Source organism: Moschus berezovskii, chromosome 1, assembly GCF_049115385.1.
Source record: "Moschus berezovskii isolate FMDL1 chromosome 1, NW_MosBer_1.0, whole genome shotgun sequence".
Lineage (NCBI taxonomy): Eukaryota > Metazoa > Chordata > Mammalia > Artiodactyla > Moschidae > Moschus > Moschus berezovskii.
Window position 1 is genome coordinate 39,669,177 of NC_142460.1, and position 22,714 is coordinate 39,691,890.

General features: G+C 35.6%; 1 protein-coding gene across 1 annotated transcript in view; it reads right to left on the minus strand.

Moving 5' to 3' along the window:
* LOC148778715 (uncharacterized) overlaps window positions 1-22,714 on the minus strand; it is a 289,655-nt gene that overhangs the window by 75,568 nt on the left and 191,373 nt on the right. The window contains exon 3 of the mRNA XM_088836099.1: window positions 17,331-17,390. Coding sequence (XP_088692225.1) covers window positions 17,331-17,390 — 60 coding nt within the window. The remainder of the gene's footprint in view (window positions 1-17,330; window positions 17,391-22,714) is intronic.

The following is a 22,714-nucleotide window of genomic DNA, read 5'->3' on the forward strand; positions in this document are numbered from 1 at the left end:
TGCAGCACACCAGGCTCCCTGTCCATCACCAACTCCCAGAGTCCACCCAAACCCATGTCCATTGAGTCAGTGATGCCATGAAACCATCTCATCCTCTGTCATCCCCTTCTCCTCCTGCCCTCAATCTTTCCCAGCAACAGGGTCTTTGCAAATGAGTCAGCTCTTCACATCATGTGGCCAAAGTATTGGAGTTTCAGCTTCAACATCAGTCCTTCCAGTGAACACCCAGGCCTGATCTCCTTTAGGATGGACTGGTTGGATCTCCTTGCTGTCCAAGGGACTCTCAAGAGTCTTCTCCAACACCACAGTCCAAAAGCATCAGTTCTTTGGCATTCAGCTTTCTTTATAATCCAACTCTCACATCCATACATGACTACTGGAAAAACCATAGCTTTGACTAGATGTCCCTTTGTTGGCAGAGTAATGTCTCTGTTTTTTAATATGATATTATGCAAATGCATTTCTAAATTTGACTATATATCTAGATAATGGTGTTAACTAAATTATTCTTCACTTTATTATTAACTAGCTTGAACATCAATAAGAAAAAGGAAGGTTCATGATGTGTATTCATTTGTTCTTGAATCAGCTTTGAAGTTACATCTTAATATATTACATGTACAATTAATTGAGGAGGACATGGCAACCCACTCCAGTATTCTTGCCTGTAGAATCCCCATGGACAGAGGAGCCTGGCAGGCTACAGTCCATGGGGTCACAAAGAATCAGACATGACTGAGTGACTAAGGACATGCTATTAATTATGTCATTACTTTCAGATTTGATACAAGATGGTACATTTTTGGGAAAAGAATGACATTTTAAAAAATGATAAATGTTTCTTTCTTATTAATTCAAATTAAATTCCATTTTTTAAATAAAATAAAATTTTTAAGTTGACAGTGAAATCACTGTATTCTTAAAAAGAGCAGTGAATCTTAACTTTTGAAGGTTTCTATAAGTTGAGTTTTGCTATGAACTTTCCTTCATCTAAAACACTCAGAATAGGATTGAAAATAATATTGTCATTTCATTAGACATGGATTGTCACAGAATTTAAACTTACACTGACATGATAGAATTACTAATATGAGAACTTTCACATTTTATTTACTTAAGTTCAAAATACCAAATATTGAGCTTTATAAATTGTGATATTAACATAATGAACATAGTGAATGGTTTATTTTTTATTTTTCTCAAAATAAATAATTAAAAGAGTGAACATTTAACATATGTGCTCTTACCAAATTTAGTTAGTAGTATAATAACATTTTGAAGTCCTCTATCCTAATTTGAAGAAGTAAAAAACTTGAGGTTGCAGTTTGTCATCTCAAATTATAAAATGGTATATGATTTTCTTTATCCAATCCTCTTATTTTAATGGTGAATCTGGAGGTTAAATGACATGTCCATGTCATTACTTAGTGGCAGCCTACATTCTTAGCTGGGCAATGGAACTTTGATAGACTAGTTCTAATTTGATGAAATGGTTGGATGGCATCATCAACTCAATGGACATGAGGCTGAGCAAACTCCAGGAGATAATGAAGGACAGGGACAGGGAAGCCTGGAAGGCTATGGTTCATGGGACACAAAGAGTTGGGCACGACTTAGTGACTAAACAACAATTCTCATTTTGCTGTTCAGTTAATTTCTTTTATGACTAAATATATATTTTAGCCATTCACTGTTTACACAAAATATTCAGTAACAAAAACAAGTTTATAGATAGAAATTTTTACAAGTCATTGCAGAACTTCAGCATTAAACCTTTTCAAAAGTTTTACTTTTTGAACACTATATTTTAATGACCTTTACTTACTTTTACTTGGAGCAGAAAAGATTTGTTAAATAATTTTAAATGTCCAGCAGGAAAAACAAATTTTAGTAACTCAGCAACACCACATGAATATAAAAGAGACAATTTAGAAGGCTAAAACAGTCTTCCCTTTAAAATATTATATTTTAAATTTATTTTAAAATATACTGTTCCTCTTCCAAAATAGAAATTCGCATTTTTATTAATTCTCACACAAAATCTAAACTTGAGACTGGGGCTACATCCCCTAAGATCTAAGCTTTCTATAAACAGCAAGATTTTCTTGTAAAAAGTCACCCTATCAAAGGGCCAGAAACATCACGGGCAGCAGCAGAATCTTATCACTGAAACTCCAATTACTTGCCAACATTTCTGGGGTTACTGGAGTGAAACCATCTCAACAAAAGCATGTTTTTCATTAGGTTTGTGTTTTTGGATGTTTTATCTATTACATATGGACTTCCTTAAGAGATACAAGAAATTATATGAGGGCTATCTGATAAATGCACACAGAATAACCAATTCCTTATGGCTGAAAATAAGTTCTTTTAAATGAGAAGTTGCACTTTTAAAAAGCTCTAAATGGAGTAATCATAATCATTTCATTCCTTTAGTAGTAGTACCATGTGTAGATTCAAATATATTTAATTTCAATTCAAAATCAACTGCTTTTGAGAAAGGAAAAAAATAATCACAGTGTTCTTTAATTAAAATTTCTTTCAATTCAGAAATTTTTAAAAAAATGAGGGACATTAAAATACCAGTACCTCACTAACATTTCAAAAGGTGTTTTATTCTTGTAAGAAAATGTATCTTTTAAAGGAGTGACTTTCTATTTCTTTGCCCCCTGAGATAACATCAGAGAGCAGAGACTTAAACAAAGGTAGGAAATGGCAACCCACTCCAGTGTTCTTGCCTGGAGAATCCCAGGGATGGGGGAGCCTGGTGGGCTTCCGTCTATGGGGTCACACAGAGTCGGACACGACTGAAGTGACTTAGCAGCAGCAGCAGCAGCAGGCATCAAATTAGAATATAAAGTCATGCCCAATTCACATATAATAATGCATTTTGGACAAAAAAAATCCCATAATATCTGCACATGAAGTTTTCATCACAGTCTCTGTGTAAATGATAAACCATATTTTAAAAATTAGCTCATCACTAAAACAATATAAAATTTGCAAAGTTGTTCCACCAAGTGTAAAACTTTATAGTGAATAAGCAAAAATGATTATTCTATATATGCCTTTTCATAAAGAGAAACAAGTACTCAACCTTAAAAAAGTTCAAAAACTATAAAAAATATCATGTAAATATAGTTACAATTTTTCAGCAAGCAGATGATATCATTGTTAAAAACAACATACTAGTTGCAAAATTCTATTTCAAAATAATGTTTTATTGCTTAATTATGATTATTGAATCAATAAATAATGCACAGAAGTGAAAGTATGAAAATTTTAATGAGCATTTATAGCTTAAAATAGCATGTCTAAATTAAAAATTGTATTTATGAAAATATAAAATTTCTCTCATAGTGGTAGATATTTCCATTCTAAGATAATAAAATTCTTCTTAAAACAATAATTATAATATTGCCATCTGAAAACTTTAGTTTCTCTTTGTTTCTTGAAACTGTGTCTTTTAATGAATAAGATTAATTGCTAAATTCTGCTTTTGGTATCTACCTAAACAATTATTTCAAATGCTTTCTGTAATTTTAAAAAATATATATTCAATTAAATCTTGTGAATAATCTACTAATTAGCTCCTGTCTTCCAAATCATGGTTATGTTATTTATTAATACATGATAAAGGAAAAGATTTTTTACAATCAACCAAATATAAACTTTTACTCTATTCATATTACACAAAGGCATTGTAAAGTTTATATTTGATGTGGATACCTTTAATGTGTGATTTTAAAAGCGGACAATGGTTTTGTCTTTAAGAAAAAAATTCTCTATTAAATAAATCAACTAAAATCTGGCTATATTTTCACTTAATATAATTTATAGACCACTAAGAAGTATAAAATGGTTTCATTAATACTACACAAACTAAAAGAACTATAAGTTCCTCTAAAAAGCAGGTATTATAATAACTTATTGTAGTGTAAGATATTTTAAAAGTATAAAATATTTATACATCAATATACTATAAGATGTAGTATAAGATATTATACATATATATACATATTAAAGAAATTTATACATATATATATACAAATAAGATGTAGTATAAGATACTTTTAGAAGCTCAAACCCTAAAATAAATATTCTCTAAATATTTATCCTGGATGTTTAAGCTCATTTTTATAATTTTTCTTGGAGACAATTTTATTTGAAAATACTATAGAGGAAAATATTTCAGCCAGTTTTGATAACACCTCACATGATTAAACATGTTCACAAGAATGAGTGTAAGTAAATGTAGGTTCTCTAAATATGTTTTGCACCCTGATAAGTATTTATCCTTGTCTTTTGTGATAAGGTTTATTGTCTTCAGTTTTACCAAGACGGAGGTGGGGAGGGACACTTCCAAGAGTACTAAAGACCATGGTTATGGAATGGGTGTTTCTGTACAAAAAATTATGTAATTAAGATCATTTCTGATTTTGAATCTTTCTCTGTGCTGATGAAAAGGAGAGTTATAAGGAAGAAGCAGGGTTCCTGCCAGCTGTAAACAGGGTAGAACAAATATACCCCAACTCCAAAACAAGGAAAGGTGGACCCCCCTGCTGACTAGCAATGGGAGGAGGTTATCTCCCACAGGCTTCAGAGATGAGCCCCAGAAAGGAATATGGGATGAGAACCATAGGCCCTTAAGGAAGGCGGAGGAAATGGAGCCAAACCACTCATTATAGTTTAGTTCCACTGTTGTGTCATGACACAGTCAGATTCTGAAAACAAATGCCTCGAACTTTATATTTCAGAAATCATGGCTGTAACATTTCTAAGGGCTTCCCTGGTGGCTCAGAAGTTAAAGCGTCTGCCTCCAATGCGGGAGACCCGGGTTCGATCCCTGGGTCGGGAAGATCCCCTGGAGAAGGAAACGGTAACCCACTCCAGTATTCTTGCCTGGAAAATCCCATGGACGGAGAAGCCTGGTAGGCTACAGTCCACGGGGTCGCAAAGAGTCGGACACGACTGAGCGATGGAACGGAACGGAACGGAACATTTCTAAAGGGGTGGGGAGGGTGTTCGCTAATACTCTATTTTAGCAGCAGAATGATGTACCAATAGACTGCCTTTGTGAATCAAATGAATATTGTCATGTTACTATTTCAAACTGATGAAAAGTTTTTTCCACTGAATCTCCAGCGATATTTAAATATCATAATATAGCACTTTACAAAATGAAGATCTTTAATAAGCAAATTATAGTGGAATTCATATGTTCCCCCCAAATGTTAAACATTTGAAAGCAAAAGTTTGGCAGCCCAGTTCATAGTTTTGAACCACATTGTTTCCATGGAAGTTAGGAAAAGGTGATGTTAGGGAAAACTTGAGTCATCCTGCCTTTGACAGTTTCTTTGTAAAGTTATAGAGTGAACTTGAAAATACTGATACACTATGAACCTATACTGCAATATTTGGTTCTGTAAGGCTTTTATAAGTAATTTGTAAGTTCATGCTCACAGCCTTTCACCAAAAAAAAAAAAAAAATCATTACAAGTCATACTTGATTCATTAGGTTTTCTGATTCATTTTTGTTAAAATCTACTAAAAATAAAATATAAATGTTTTTCTCTGGTGGCTCAGCAGTAAAGAATTCATCTGTAATAACAGATATACAGGAGATCCAGTTTCGATCCCTGGGTCAGGAGATCCCCTTAAGTAGGAAATTGCAGAAAAGCCTGGCAGACTACCATTTGTGGGATCACAGAGTCAGACACAACTCTTATAATATAAATCTAAATAAATACCAATATTCCAGAATAATATATTAAAGAACTCTCCATCAGCTGAACTTTGTACATTGAAAAGGTTTCCCTCCTGTTTCTTAAGAAATTGTCCATTAGCAACTTGTTCTTTTTTCTCTGTGTGGTAAGTTGAAACCCTGGGATTTCAACCAAAATCAAATCTTACTAAGAAACAATAACATTACTTCCAGTGATATAACAGTAACACCCTGGTGACAATGATTTGCTTTGCCTTATTACTTGATAGAGTATTATTTTCTAGTGAAGTTCTAAAGATGGACAGAAGCTTGGATAAAATGAATTTTTATCATTTATAATATTTTTTTTAAGTAATTTATTTTTTATTGGAGGCAAATTATTTTACAATATTATATTGGTTGGTTTTGCCGTACATTGACATGAATTCGCCCCGGGTTTACATAGGTTATATATTTTTATAATAAAATCATCAAAATGAAAATATAGAAAATAGTAACAAGTTATAAGTTTATATCTTTAAAACTAAAATGTATGTTAATCATAAACTGGCTCTTTGTTTGACTAGAAAATAAGTAGCAGTTACACAAAAAGACCATAGAATATAAAGTAGAAGAACACAGTACAGGATTATTGTCAATGAAGCATATGGAAAAGCAATTACTTTATAAAGATAAAATAAACCCCAGTCTCCTTTTCACTAACTGTGGGTGTGTAGTGACACTATCCAGGCCTTCTGATTCTCAGCTTCTCTGAGAAGGAACAACAATAATATTCTACCGTCCTTAACAATACAGACTTATATTGAGAAGTAAAGATATCCTCTCATCCACGATCATAAAAAAGCTATCCCTAAAATTATGTCATCCAGGAGAAGATGACTGTGATACTCACTAGAACTTGGTTACAAATACTCCAATTTTCCTCTCGTGGGCACTTAGTAGGAATGTATTTTCATATCTTTTTGACTTAGCTATGACCTTATGACTTGTGTCAGTCAGTGACTGCGAGCAGATATAAAACTTCAAGATATAAAGCAGATATAAAACTTAGCATGCCATTCACCTATATCCTTTTCTCAGTTATAACAATCAAGGTGGTCCCTCCATGAGCCTGGACTGATGTTAAAAGTTATTTGAGTTCTGTAGTATAAGGAAAAGAGTAAAACTTTGTTGCAGTTAACCAATGAAATGTGGGATTCCTGATTACTACACCATAACCTCGAATATTCTGACTCACAAAATATATAAATTCCCAAAGGGAAGTTTTTTATGAACATGTTTTATAAACTGTTACATTTCAAATAAAATTCCAGTTTTCCAACAAATACATCCTTTAGCTGTTTAAAAAAGAAAAAAAAAAAAAGCTGTGCCTTAAATTTCATACATTAAACAGATCAATTTGTCAATTTTTGTCAATCTTTGTTCAAAATGGACCATAACCTACCAAGATGGAGTTTTATGATGTGTCGTAGTTAAGAGGTATGCTTGAAGGACTCTGGCATAGTTACACTCCGCATAAGGTTATTTGGAGAGTACAGTTGACCTCTGAACAACACAGGATTGGACCGTGTGGGCCAACATATATATGTTTTTTTTCAACAGCATGATACTATCCTGAGGTTGGTTGAGTCCTTAGATTCAGAACCACAGATATGGAGGGTAGACTACAGGACCTGTGCGTGCATGGATTTTGGTATCCCTGGTGGGTGTTGGGTCTCTTCCTCTGTTTTACTGAGGAACAACTGTACTTCCTTTTCTGGAGTTCCTCTGGCGTATCTATTCATTTCCTGTCCTTTCAGTGTGTGAACCTTCATTACTGTGAATGAATGATTGAATATAAAGAAGAAATGTATTCAGTTTACCAATGATAACAGCCATTTTTGAGAATTTACCATATACATAGTAGTTGAGACTAGGGGAGAGGTTCTAAATGCTGGTGTTGCATTATAATCATATGAGGAGATTTAATAAACACCAGTGCCTGAGCCCTGCCTACAACCAATTAAATCAGGATCTCTGCAAGTGAGATCTGAGTATTCTTTCTCCCCCACCAAGCAGGGGGATTAGTGGTCAAAAAGTAAGATTATGTTTTCAGTTCAGTTCAGTCGTTCAGTCGTGTCCAACTCTTTGCGACCCCATGGACTGCAGCATGCCAGGCTTTCCTGTCCATCAGCAACTCCCGGGGCTTACCCAAACTCATGTCCATTGAGCCAGTGATGTCATACAAACATCTCATCCTCTGTCGTCCCCTTCTCCTCACACCTTCGATCTTTCCCAGCATCAGGGTCTTTTCAAATGAGTTACTTTAAAAAAAAAACAAACTGATTCTGGTAAAGATCAAAGGCAGAAGGAGAAGAGGTAGACAGAAGATGAGATGGTTGGATGGCATATGAACTTGGAAAATCACTGGAAGATAGTGAGGGACAAGGAGGCCTGGAGAACTGCAGTACATGGGGTTGCAGAGAGTTGGACACGACTTAGCAACAGAACAACAAAAACAATATATTCAAAGAACACAATTTGATCGGAGATCACTCTGCCATTTTTGAGATTGCACCTGAGTACTGCATTTCGGACTCTTTTATTGACTATGAGAGCTGCTACATTTCTTCTAAGGGAGTCAAGCCCATAGTAATAGAAGATCATCTGAATTAATTTCACCCATTCTGCTCCCTTTTAGCTCACTGATTCCTAAAAGGTCGATGTTCACTCTTGTCAACTCCTGCTTGAACACTTCCAATTTACCTTGATTCACGGACCTAACATTCCAGGTTCCTATGCAGTATTGTTCTTTATAGCAACAGACTTTACTTTTACCACCAGACACATCACAACTGGGTCTTGTTCCCGCTTTGGCTCAGCCTCTTCCTTCTTTCTGGAGCTATTTCTCCACTCTTCTCCAGTAGCATACTGGGTACCTACCAACCTGGGGAATTAATCTTTCAGTGTCATATCTTTTTGCCTTTTCATACTATTCATGCGGTTCTCAAGGCAAGAATGCTAAAGTGGTTTGCCATTTCCTTTTCCAGTAGACCATGTTTTATCAGAACTCTCCATCATAACCCATCTGCCTTGGGTGGCCCTACACAGCATGGCTCATAGTTTCATTGAGTTAGGCAAAGTTATGATCCACGTAATCATTATACTTGGTTTTCACATGATAGCAAAGTAATGCTCAAAACTCTCCAAGCCAGACTTCAACAGTACATGAACTGAGAAGTTCCAGATGTTCAAGCTGGATTTAGAAAAGGCAGAGGAACCAGAGATCAAAATGCCAACATCCGCTGGATCATTAAAAAAGTAAGAGTTCCAGAAAAACATCTACTTTTGTTTCATTGACTACACCAAATCTTTTGACTGTGTGGATCACAGAAAACTGTGGAAAATTCTTCAAGTGATGGGACTACCAAACCACCTTACCTGCCTCCTGAGAAATCTGTATGCAGGTCAAGAAGAAACAATTAGAACTGGACATGGAACAACAGACTGGTTCCAAATTGGGAAAGGAGTACATCAATGCTGTATATTGTCACCCTGTTTATTTAACTTATATGAAGAGTACATCATGCAAAATGCCAAGCTGGATGAAGCACAAGTTGGAATCAGGACTGCTGGGAGAAATATCAATAACCTCAGATGTGCTGATGACACCACCCTTATGGCAGAAAGCAAACAGGAACTACAGAGCCTCTTGATGTAGGTGAAAGAGGAGAGTGAAAAAACTGGCTTAAAACTCAACAATCAAAAAATGAAGATCATCACATCTAGTCCCATCACTTCATGATAAATAGATACAGACTTTATTTTCTTGGGCTCCAAAAACACTGCATATGGTGACTACAGCAACAAAATTAAAAGACACTTGCTCTTTGGAAGAAAAGCTATGACAAACCTAAACAGCATATTAAAAAACAGAGACATTACTGTGCCGACAAAAGTCCATCTATTCGAAGCTATGGTTTTATCAGTAGTCATGTATGGATGCAAGAGTTGGACCATAAAGAAGGCTGAATGCCAAAAATTGATGTTTTTGAGCTCTGGTGTTGGAGAAGACTCTTGAGAGTCCCTTGGACTGCAAGGAGATCAACCAGTAAATCCTAAAGGAAATCAGTGCTGAATAGTCATTGGAAGGACTGATGCTGAAGATGAAGCTCCAATACTTTGGCCACATGATGCAAAGAACTGACTCATTGGAAAAGACCCTGATGCTGGGAAAGACTGAATGCAGGAAGAGAAAGGGATGGCATCACTGACTCAATGGACATGAGTTTGAGCAAGCTCTAGGAGATGGTGAAGGACAGGGAAGACTAGAGTGCTGCTGTCCATGAGGTTGCAATGAATTGGACATGACTGAGCGACTGAACAACAACAACAGCAAAACAATTTTATAAGTTTTGACATAGATATATGCATGCAAAATATTATCACAGTCAACTTTCATCATCTATTCCTGAGTAATTTTTAATCTCAGGTGTTTCTAAGGAGTAGCCAAATTTGAACAACATGGTAGTAGATAGAAAGAGATAAATAAGAATGGTATCTCACTCTTGAGAGTCCCTACAAGGACTGCAGTTGACTCAAACCAGTCAATCCTAAAGGACTTCAACCCTGAATATTCATCAAAAGAACTATTGCTGAAGCTGAGGCTCCAGGACTTTGGCCATGTGATGCAAAGAGCGACTCACTGGAAAAGTTACTGATTCTGGGAAAGGCATCAGGCAGGTTGAAGGCAAAAGGATAAAGGGATGGCAGAGGAGGAGATGGTTAGATAGCATCACTGACTCAATGGATATGAATTTGAACAATATCTGGAAGATAGTGAAGGACAGATGAGACTGGTGTGTTGCAATCTATGGGGTCTCAAAGTGTTGGACATGACTTAGTGACTGAACAACAAATATAGCAATATTTAATTCTAAACAATATAACCTAAAATATATCTAAACATAGAAGCAAGAGCTATATTGTTGGAAAACAGTAGGAATGGAAAAACGTATTCACATTAGAGTTAATCATAAGCAACTAGCTATAATCTGATGAATAATATATTTCTATCATAGCTAAAATCATTTATGCTTTACAACATTTTGTATGATGAAATCATCATATTCATCATCTAAAATAACTTTTACTCTGAAATAAAACTTTACATGTCCTTCAAAAACTCACAATAAAAACACCTCACTCTCCCCTTTGAATCACATAAAAATAAAAGTATTTCAAAACAATATTTAATATTCAAAATACATTGCAATGAAAATAAGTAAATGCTAATACTTGCTGTTATTAAAACTACTCATTTACAAAAATGTACTTGTCAGAGGTTATTTCAGAATTGTATTTAAAAATTCAAAGAAGCCTACTTGAAACAAAATTTCAGTGATTTTTAATATTGAGATACTTATTTTAACTCTTCTGTATTTAGTCTGATTTGACCCAGTTCTCTCCTTATAATCAATTTGAAGTTATTGTGAAAGACTTTTCATGCTTATCTGCATATATTTATCACTACAGTATGGTCCATCTGTCACTGACTAGATAATTCACTGAACTTGATAATTCAGTCAACCTTTCTGGTACTATATCTACATAACATGCACATTAGGTTAGATGCTCTCAAGAAGACTATCAGATATATACAACTATAATCTTGTATATAGAAGCCCATCCTTTCACACTAGGAACTCACTCAAAATTAGAAAACTCAAACGATTTTAAGCTATTTGCTGTCACATCATAATTGTCAACTCTGAATGGTAGAGTCCCTTTTTAGAAGGAAAAAATAAAAAAAAATTTGCAAACCTTTAATACGGAAATTAATCTTTTCAAAGTTTTAATATAAAACTAAATATACATTCATAGGGCTTATAATGCTTACAGTGCTTCCCTGGTGGCTCAGCTGGTGAAGAATCTGCTTGTAATGTGGGAGACCTGGGTTTGATCCCTGGGTTGGGAAGATGCCCTAGAGAAGGGAAAGGCTACACACTCCAATATGCTGGCGTGGTGAATTCCACAGACTGTATAGTCCATGGGGTCGCAAAGAGTTGAACATGACTGAGAGACTTTCACTTCACTATAATGCTTACAATACTATAAAGTCAAAAGCAACGTGTAAATTAAAGCTACCAAAAATAAAAAATTCATTAAACCAAAGATTTTCTTACTCTCCAGGATATAGGAAAAGAATGTCTCGATAGTGACTAAGTCAATTCAGAATAATGTTTTCCTCATCAATGGTTAAAGATCAGTGCAACCATAATACATTCAATTTAGTTTCCTTCATTACTGAAGTAGTCAAAATAATCTAGTACGTGTTCAAAGACTGTGTCATTGACAATGTGTACAGAATATACTACATATCACACTACTGAGCTGACAAACCCTGGCACTTGGAAAGAAGTGACTATGACCAAGCAGTTAAATTTTATAAAGGATAATTTCAGAGACTTAACATTTGGTTCAAACCTTTTAACTCAACAAAAATATCGTAAGAAAAACCTAGCTTGGCTGCTCTTCACGTGATGAAGACAAGCAGGACAAAAACGACTATAAGTTGTGCCAAATAGCTGCTAAATTTACTTAATCTTGATATGAAACTCTCCACCTCAAATTTTCCATGACATCCTCACGACTCTCCTATTTCTAGCCAACTCAGCCTGATTCTTTGAGTTAAAGAATCAAATACCCTATTACATTCTTTAAAAAAAAAACACACACTGAAAATTACATAATCATAAATACTTCACTATCAGGAAAAATAATAATAATACAGCCTTGGAGGTGAATTATTTTAAGGTCTATGTATACAACCATTTTGAGTCAAATCAGAATACTCGCATCATACAATAATTGTTACATCACGTCTCTTAAACTTATACTCAAAATGCAAACCATTTTTTCCTTTAACTTCCACAGATAATGGAAAGCAATCAATATTAGAGCATTAAACAGTTGTAACCATAATACTGAATAAATTTCTGATGCTTGAAGTGTCAATTGAACAACCAGAAAGCACAGCTAGATGAAGCCACTGTCCAAGTCATTGTCTAAGTCACATATATGATTCCCATTTGTCTGGCATTCCCCTAGTATGAAACTTCAAGGATTTTCATAAATTAAATATTAAACAGTATCTCATCAATCTGACCCACCCAGAAGATCACAAGGTCTTGCTTATCATAAACCTGAGTTTTCTCAAAATAATGATCAACAAACACCATTTGAATACTCACTGTGTATCAGAAAATGATCTATATATGAAGAAGCCACAATACAAAGATGACTGCATTCATAAGAGTGGGGAGAGAGGTGTCAAGTAAACTGAGAAGAAATGAACTTGGTACCAAGTTGTGAAGAAAAACGAAATGCCGAGTTGAGGAGTTTGTGCTTTTCCTCTAAGCAAGGCAAAATAACAAAAATTTTGAATGGGTAACTATCTCATTAGTGTTCATCACTCAGTCATGTCCAACTTTTTGTGACCCCATGGACTGTAGCCCACCAGGCTCCTCTGTCCATGCAATTCTCCAGGCAAAAAAACTGTAGTGAGTAGCCGTTCCCTTCTCCAGGGGATCTTCCCAACCTAGGAATGGAACCTGGGTCTCCTGCATTGCAAGCAGATTCGTTACCGTCTTAGCTACAAGGGAAGACCTGGAATTAATTACCTCATTAATTCCATACAAATTTCAGGGAGAACCTTAATGGCACCGTGGTGGATGGACGAGAGAGGGAGGGATACAGAAATAGTTAGGAGCTTGTAAAAAATCAAGAAGCAGATTTTGTGGTACTAACACTAAGGTAGCAGATACAAAGATAAAGAGAAGTAGAGAAGCTTGGGACAAATGTAAAGATGTGAACAATAGGATTTTGCTGAATGTCAGTTAGGGATAGGACTAATGCTTGTATGTGGAACCTAGAACAAACATATTTGAAGGTCAGAAATAGAGATGCAGATGTAAGGAATGGATGTGTGGACACAAGGAGGGGGAAGGAAAGGGGTGGGAAATTAATCAGGAGACTGGGATTGACATATACACACTACTATGTGTAAAACAGATATTTAGTGGGAACCTGCTGTATAGCAAAGGGAGCTCAGCTCAGTGCTCTGTCATGACCTGGATGGATGGTATAGGTGAGGGGTGGGAGGGAGGCCCAAGAGGGAAGGGATATGTATGCATATAGCCAATTCACTTTGTTGTACAGAAGAAAGTAACACAACATTGTAAAGCAACTGTATCCCAATAAAAAGATTTTAACATAAAATAATAATTTAATAAAGATTATATTTTAAGAGCTAAGAAGGTTAGTATCAACCATAAACCAGGATAAGAATGGTAGGAGGTGTAAGGTTAGAAATAAAGATAGATAGAACTTAGTAAAGTTTTGGATATCTTAGGTTATCAAATTAAGGATACCCTCATGCATAATTGGAGACACTGAACCTTGGAGAGTTCAAGCAGAAGATTAAGATCTCTTTAGTACAGGGATTAAACATTCTAGCTGAGCTAGGGAGATAGCATTTTCTACTTCCTATTATAGTGCTAACACATAGCTGATTTTCAATAAGTATTTGATGGATGGCTGGATGAACACTGAATATCAAATTCTGGAAGAAATTCATCTTGAGGTTTCCAAGCTATAGATATAGCAAAATTGTTAAAGAGAAAAGAGAAGGGCAATAAGCGAACTCAGCAGACAAAGCCATTATACTGGATATTTAAGAGGATATTGTCAAAGAGTGTCAAAAAGTACTGAGAAGAAAATCTGATAAATGTCCTGGATGAAGGAAATAAGAATATAGAGGGAAGAGCCAGAGCCTTGGGAAAGAATAAGGACAATTTTCTCCTTTCTTAGAAAAGAGAGTATTTCTAAAGGTCAGACTCCTAAAAGATCCTAATGTTGGATCAAAATAGATTTTAATTTTTTTCCTCTGGCCTTAGTATTATCCCCATTGTAGTCAATCTTTTTCATCCCTGAAAGACTCACCTTCCTAAATAAGTACAACTTATTATAAACTTATTCCTGAACTGTGTTGTTGGAGAAGACTCTTGAGAGTCCCCTGGACTGCAAGGAGATCCAACCAGTCCATTCTAAAGGAGATCAGTCCTGGGTGTTCATTGGAAAGACTGATGCTGAAGCTGAAACTCCAATACTTTGGCCACCTCATGTGAAGAGTTGACTCATTGGAAAGGACTCTGATGCTGGGAGGGATTGGGGGCGGGAGGAGAAGGGGACGACAGAGAATGAGATGGCTGGATGGCATCATCGACTTGATGGACATGAGTTTGAGTGAACTCTGGGAGTTGGTGATGGACAGGGAGGCCTGGCGTGCTGTGATTCATGGGGTCGCAAAGAGTTGGTCACGACTGAGCGACTGAACTGAACTGAAACAAGTATGACTGATATAACTCACCAACTTCTGCTTGGCAGCTTTGTGACTAGAATATAAATTCAAGGAATCACTTGGGCTTTGTAAGAATTTGTACAAAGTAGCCCAATCTCTGTTCAGCAGACAGACTATAAAAACATGAAACTTGAACAATAAAGTTACTTATGTTAAACTGAATAAATAAAAATATATTTGACTTAGAACATGACATGGATTATATAGTTTTAAACATTCTCCAAATATTTAAAAAGTTTATGATATTAAAACGTTAATGTAAATAATCTAGAATACACTTATAGAAATTTTGATAGAAATACATCTCAGAATTGAAAAAATTCAATGAGAGATAGATTAAGTATTCAACAGAATTAACAAATTAGAAAAGATAAAATATATCCACAGAGCATATTGTAAAGATTTCAATGTGAATATAACTTCCTTAAGAGTACCCAAAAGAAAAAATAAAAAATACTATAAAGGAAAGAATTTAAAATACTATAAATCACCTTAACTTTTAAGCATTTTTTCAAAGTCCCTCATAAATGAAAAAAATAAATGAACATTGATTAAAGTATGTAGAAAAGGATAAGCTTCCAGCTATTCAAAGAATACTTAAATTAGTGAGAGAGGAAAACCAAATCATCACCTCAACAGATTCAAATGATATCTATGTATGTAAAGCATTAACTGAAATTATTGATAATCTAGTTCACTAAGAATATGATAACTTCTTAACATGGAAAAGAATAAATCTTAGTCCATATCATACTTAAATGAACATCAAGATAGTCATCCCCAATAACACTAGGAAGAAGTGATTTGTCACTATTTAGCATTGAACTGAAAGCTATAGTCAAGAAAATTTATAAGGTGAACTCAAACTTTTAAAGTGTTGAATATTAAAAACAAAAATTACCTATAAATAATTTCTTTTTGAAGCTACAATTATTTTCAGAGTGAAAACACAAAAGAACCAACAGGCAATTACAATAAAGAGCTTAACTGAGGTATCAGGATACCAAAAAAGGCACAAATTTACATTATTTATCTGACTTTTCAGAAAAAAAATTAAAAAGCAGTGGATAATTTTGAAACAACTGAGCACTGTTCTAAGCACTTTATTTCTATTAATTTGTTTAGTCTTCAAGAGAACCTTATCAACTAGGCATAAATTATTATTTTTGTTATAAGGAAAGAAAGACCCAGAGAGAGTAAAGAATTTACCCAATATCAAGCAGAGAGAGAGAGAACAAGTGATTCAAACTCAGGTTGCAGAGTCATTTGGGGGCAAATAGGGTAAACCTAAATTGTATATTGCCATCACTTTCATTTCTCAAATTCCTACAAAAAATTGTGTGTTCACATACTAAAAACATTCACCAGTATATTCGAAGGGTTAACTGGTTATGTTTAGGTGGTAGAATATGGTTGCTTTGTTCTTATTTGAATTTGTTTTCATTTTATATCTGTCCATGGTAAATATATGTAATGAGAAAATATAATAAACAAAATTTTAAAGCACTTTCCTTGTGCCACGAGGTCAGATGTAGAATTATCTGTATTTTTGGACATCTCCCTTATTTCAACAGTATGAAAACACTGAGAGCCCATCTGGCAAACACCATGATTATCACAAACTTTAGCAGCAAGTTTTAAGGATGACAGTCATCAGTTTCTGGCAAATTGCTACTAAACTAAACAAGAATAATAATGGCTTCACTTATCCCATCTCAAAACCTGATGAAATAACTCTTAATGAAGATAACAAAGTAAGTGTAGACCAATGTACTCAGATGTCAAAATGTACAGAATTCAATATCATTTTCAAGTAAATTACACATCTGTTGAAGCCCATAAATCATATTTTACAATTTCAATATAAGAAGAAACATAATTATATGGAAAGAGAATTTATTATGTATATTTCTACAAACAGCCCTACCTATCTATATTTGCTTATAGCAGATCTAATAATTTCCAAGCACTAACTTTATTCCAGCTTTTAGAGGACTGTCATAAATATTCCCCAAGTTTACATGCCGTATATTTTCATTCCAGCATGATAATTTAAAAAATAAAAGAAAGTTCTTTCATAATTCTCCTTTAAAAATGATTCAAAATATGACTAAAGAATAGTAATTAATATTTCTCATTTCAATACTCAGAAAATTATATTAATTACAGATGAAAAATGGTAATATAACAAGTAGTTCTACTTACCATTTGAATAGAATGCTTCAAATTCATTTGGAGGATTATCCCAACAAAATTCCCAATGACCTAAAAACGAGAGTGATTGAGGAGGATCAATACTTTATATATCGTTTTATAACATATTAATCCCATATGATATCTGACTCATATCTGTTCTAGATTTCCACAAGGATACATCCAGACTTAGGATTTTCATTTAATATGAATATTGTCTAAACTTGGGAAGTATCACGCCCATTTATTTATTAACATACCACCTTTCATTCACCCTAGCGCACTTTTCCAGCCTGCCTGCTCTCAACCTCAACCCTAACCTACAGAACCTCATAGCAGAAAGAAGGAATAATTCATTCCGACTCTAACTTGGTACTTCCCTCAAAGTTAAGAGATTGTACCACTATGTTCTTATTTTCCAATACAAACTTTCTGTGGGGTAAAATTGCATTATGATGCTTTAGTGTGATAAGGCAAAATCTACATCATGAAATTTTTAATCCATATACTAGATGAGCTAACTGATAAATTTAGAAGTTATAGAAAAATATTCATCTATAGAAAAATATTTATTTTAAGGTAGGGATTACAAGATTATTCAGATATATATTGTAATTGCTAAGTACTTTTATAAAACCAGACCACTCATCAATGAAAAAATCCTTATTTTTAAAAGATAAGGAAAATGAGACCTAATGAAGGAGGAATAGTTTGGCTAAAATCTTAGTTTAGAGACTGTACTAATGATCAGATGCTAAATCTCAAGGCTTTAGCTTATCTTTTTTCCATGGTATTATTTAAAAACATTAATTAAGACTCTGATATATACCAGGCACTGAATTGAGCACTGGATATGAACAAGACAGGTAAAGGACACACCTCTATGAAATTTAATTCTAGTTATCTTGATTCAATGAGATATAAAATAAACATTCCATCCTTATAAAATACAGAATGTAAATATAAACAAGATTTTAGAATACAGTTCTATTATGAGGCAAGCCTGCTTTCCAATGAATATTCCCTTTTCAGCCCACAAAATACTTAGCTAAACATCTACATGTCTTTGATGTATAGATAGATAATTTGTGCAAAGATAAATCCTCAAAAACTGAAAGGAACACATTTCTTTTCTATTGAATGTTTTGAAGAGAATCTTTAATTTGCTTCCTGATCCAAATCTATCTCAACTTTCAGACTCAGTGTGACACAAGCATGCTGTAGAGATGAGAAGCTCCATGTGTGCAAACAAGTAAATAGGTTCCACGTGGAAGAACAAAATTAAGACCTTGAGATCTGTTTTGCAAATAATTTAACTACTGTTTCATATTTAGCAACTAGTTCAGTGTTATGCTTAGAGCAGACATTTGCAAAATAGGATGACAATTTAAACATAAAAGACTGCATTTTTAGACTACTAACGCACCTTTGTCATGCCTTTATTTTCATGCCTCCTACCAATAAGATATTAACTAACTAATAATACTTTTCTGTGTAGTTGTTTTATCTTGCTGACTTTAGAAATGTAAACAAAGAGCCCCAAATAATGTACAAAACATGAGCTCAAGTTCGGCCTGAAACTACAGTTCTGTAAAATTAAAATGATACAGAGATATACAGAATGTTTACTAAATATAAAATGATTATTGGTTAGGTTCCCTTGGTATAGGCAGCCCAGGCTATGACTGTGGCTACTGTCTCAGGTCCATTAGCAGTGCTTCTGCTTTACCAGTTAATGCTCCCATTCCCTGTAGACTCCCTTAATATGACATTCAGTAGGCTACAGTCCACGGGGTCGCAAAGAGTCGGACACGACTGAGCGACTTCACTTTCATGCACTGGAGAAGGAAATGGCAACCCACTCCAGTATTCTTGCCTGGAGAATCCCAGGGATGGGAGCCTGGGGGGCTGCCGTCTTTGGGGTCGCACAGACACGACACTGAAGTGATTTAGCAGCAGCAGCATACTGAATTAGTGAAACACTTCATTAAAAAAAAAAATCAAATTGTAGAATAGACCCATCAGAGGAAGCCAGAGGAACCCTTCATTTTGAAGAAGAGATGACAAGAGCAAGGCCCATAATCACATACTTGATTATCGATAGCATAATCAAGTTAATAACCCTTATTTACTAGTATTAGTTTTTCAGTTCAGTTCAGTTCAGTCACATCCGACTCTTTGCGACCCCATGAATCACAACACGCCAGGCCTCCCTGTCCATCACCAACTCCCAGAGTTCACTCAAACTCATCTCCATCGAGTCGGTGACGCCATCCAGCCATCTCATTCTCTGTCGTCCCCTTCTCCTCCCACCCCCAATCCCTCCCAGCATCAGAGTCCTTTCCAATGAGTCAACTCTTCACATGAGGTGGCCAAAATATTGGAGTTTCAGCTTCAGCATCAGTCCTTCCAATGAACACCCAGGACTGATCTCCTTTAAAATGGACTGGTTGGATCTCCTTGCAGTCCAAGGGACTCTCAAGGGTCTTCTCCAGCACCACAGTTCAAAAGCATCAATTCTTCAGTGATCAGCCTTCTTCACAATCCAACTCTCACATCCATACATGATCACTGGAAAAACCATAGCCTTGACTAGACAGACCCTTGTTGTCAAAGTAATGTCTCTGCTTTTTAATACACTATGTTAATACCCCTTGGATCTTCCACAACTTCAGAGCTAAACTAAAAAATCTTTCTTTCATTCTCATTAACTTAGGATATAAGGGGAGTTTTAGGAGATCCAACTAGTCCATTCTAAAGGAGATAACTCCTGGGTGTTCATTGGAAAGACTGATGCTAAAGCTGAAACTCCAATACTTTGGCCACTTCATGCGACGAGTTGACTCACTGGAAAAGACTCTGATGCTGGGAGGGATTGCAGGCAGGAGGAGAAGGGGACGACAGAGAATGAGATGGCTGGATGGCATCACCGACTCAATGGACATGAGTTTAAGTGAACTCCGGGAGTTGGTGATGGACAGGGAGGCCTGGTGTGCTGTGATTCATGGGGTTGCAAAGAGTCGGACACGACTGAGCGACTGAACCGAACTGAATTGAATGACAGATATCACAAAAATCAAGTGCTAGTATACAGTATTGTTGCTGTTGTTTTTTAGTTGCTATGTTTTGTCCAACTCTTTTGTACCCAATGTACTGTAGCCCACCAGGCTCCCAACTGGCTCCTCAGTCGATGTGATTTCCCAGGCAAGAATTCTGGAGGGGGTTGCCATTTCCTTTTCCAGGAGATCTTTCTGACCCAAGACTGAACCCACATCACTTGCATTCCAGGTGGATTTTCTACCACTGCACAACCAGGGAAACCCTATAATAGTATAGATTATTACACATGTAATGTATCTATATATTCACTATATATGTCTGAAATTGAAACTGGTAGCTTCTGCTTCTAGTGACCAGCTCCATCATTTAAAGATACTATTTTAATTACAAGCCCTTAATTTGGGCTGGAGGAAGCACAAGCTGGAATCAACGTTGCCGGGAGAAATATCAATAACCTCAGATATGCAGATGACACCACCCTTATGGCAGAAAGTGAAGAACTAAAGAGCCTCTTGATGAAAGTGAAAGAGGAGAGTGAAAAAGTTGACTTAAAGCTCAACATTCAGAAAACTAAGACCATGGCAAACAGTCCCATCACTTCATGGCAAATAGATAGGGAAACAGTGGAAACAGTGGCTGAGTTTATTTTTCTGGGCTCAAAAATCACTGCAGATGGTGACTGCAGCCATGAAATTAAAAGACGCTTGCTCCTTGAAAGGAAAGTTATGACCAACCTAGACAGCATATTAAAAAGCAGAGACATTACTTTGTCAACAAAGGTCCATCTAGTCAAGGCTATGGTTTTCCCAGTAGTCATATATTGATGTGAGAGTTGTACTATAAAGACATAGTCAAAACTATGTCTTTTCTAGTAGTTATGGATGGATGTAGATTTGGACTACAACGAAAGCTGAGCACTGAAGAACTGATGCTTTTTAACTGTGGTGTTGGAGAAGACTCTTAAGACTCCCTTGGACTGCAAGGAGATTCAACCAGCCAATCCTAAAGGAAATCAGTCCTGAATATTCTTTGGAAGGACTGATGCTGAAGCTGAAACTCAATACTTTGGCCACCTGATGCAAAGAATTGACTCATTGGAAATACCCTAATGCTGGGAAAGATGCATGAAGAGAAGGGGATGATAAAGGATGAGATGGTTGGATGGCATCACCAACTTGATGGACATGAGTTTGAGCAACCTCTGGGAGTTGGTGATGGACAGGAAAGCCTGGTGAGGTGCAGTTCTTGGGGTTGCAAAGAGTCAGACACAACTGAGGGACTAAACCGAACTGAACTTGATATTATCCATTATCTTGTTAGAAAAAAATATGAAAGATCATCAACTATTATCTTACTTATGACTAGGAATTGTAGCATACAATAAAACACAGGTGATAGAAATAATACTTCACTCCAATTCATTCAAAGAAGACATTAACTAGGGTCCAAGTGTTAATGAAAGAAACATGCCACATTAACACTAACTCTATTTGCCACAAGTTTATTGATTACTATATGTTTGAAATAAGATGATCAATTTCTTTTAATAATATATTTACTGGTTAGAGTCAAAGGAAAGAAGGTTAAATTATTAGTCACTCAACTATGTCTGACTCTCTGCGACCCCATGGTCTATAGCCCACCAGGCTCCTCTGTCCATGGTATTCTCCAGGCAAGAATACTGGAGTGGGTAGCCATTCTGTTCTCCAGAGTATCTTCCTGACCCAAAGATGGAAGCTGGTCTCCTGCCTTGCAGGCAGATTCTTCACTGTCTGAGTCACCAGGGAAAAGGGGACACTAAAAGAGAAAGGAGAAGGAAAAATTCTAGTAATGATTCTTGTAGTCATCATTTACTCATGCCCACTATGAGTTAAGGACAGATTGAGCCAGAGAATAACATGATTTGATTAAACTTTCAATGGCATTATTCTGGCTGCTAAGTGGAAAACAGATGCAAAAGTTGGGGTGGGAGGTCCTAGAGAAAGAGAGAGAAAGTTAGAAGATAACTTATAGTGCGAATATAATGTACCGATGCTCTCAACTCCAATGCATTAGTCTAAATGAAAGAAGCAGATGCAGTGGACATGACTGGAGAACTAACTATGTTGAGAATCAAGTATGACTCAGGTTTTTGGCTTGAGCAATGGGGTAGACTTTAGTGCTTTTTTTTTTTTTTAACAGGTCGAGGGTGAGACAGACATACTTGTACATAGTGGAGCAGAAGGAGAATGGGAGGGAAGACTACTATTTTGGCCATTTGACTATGTAGGTTTAAAAATACTTGTTATATAAGTCATGGAAAACAAGATGTTCTGTCAAATATCATAATTTCGGCT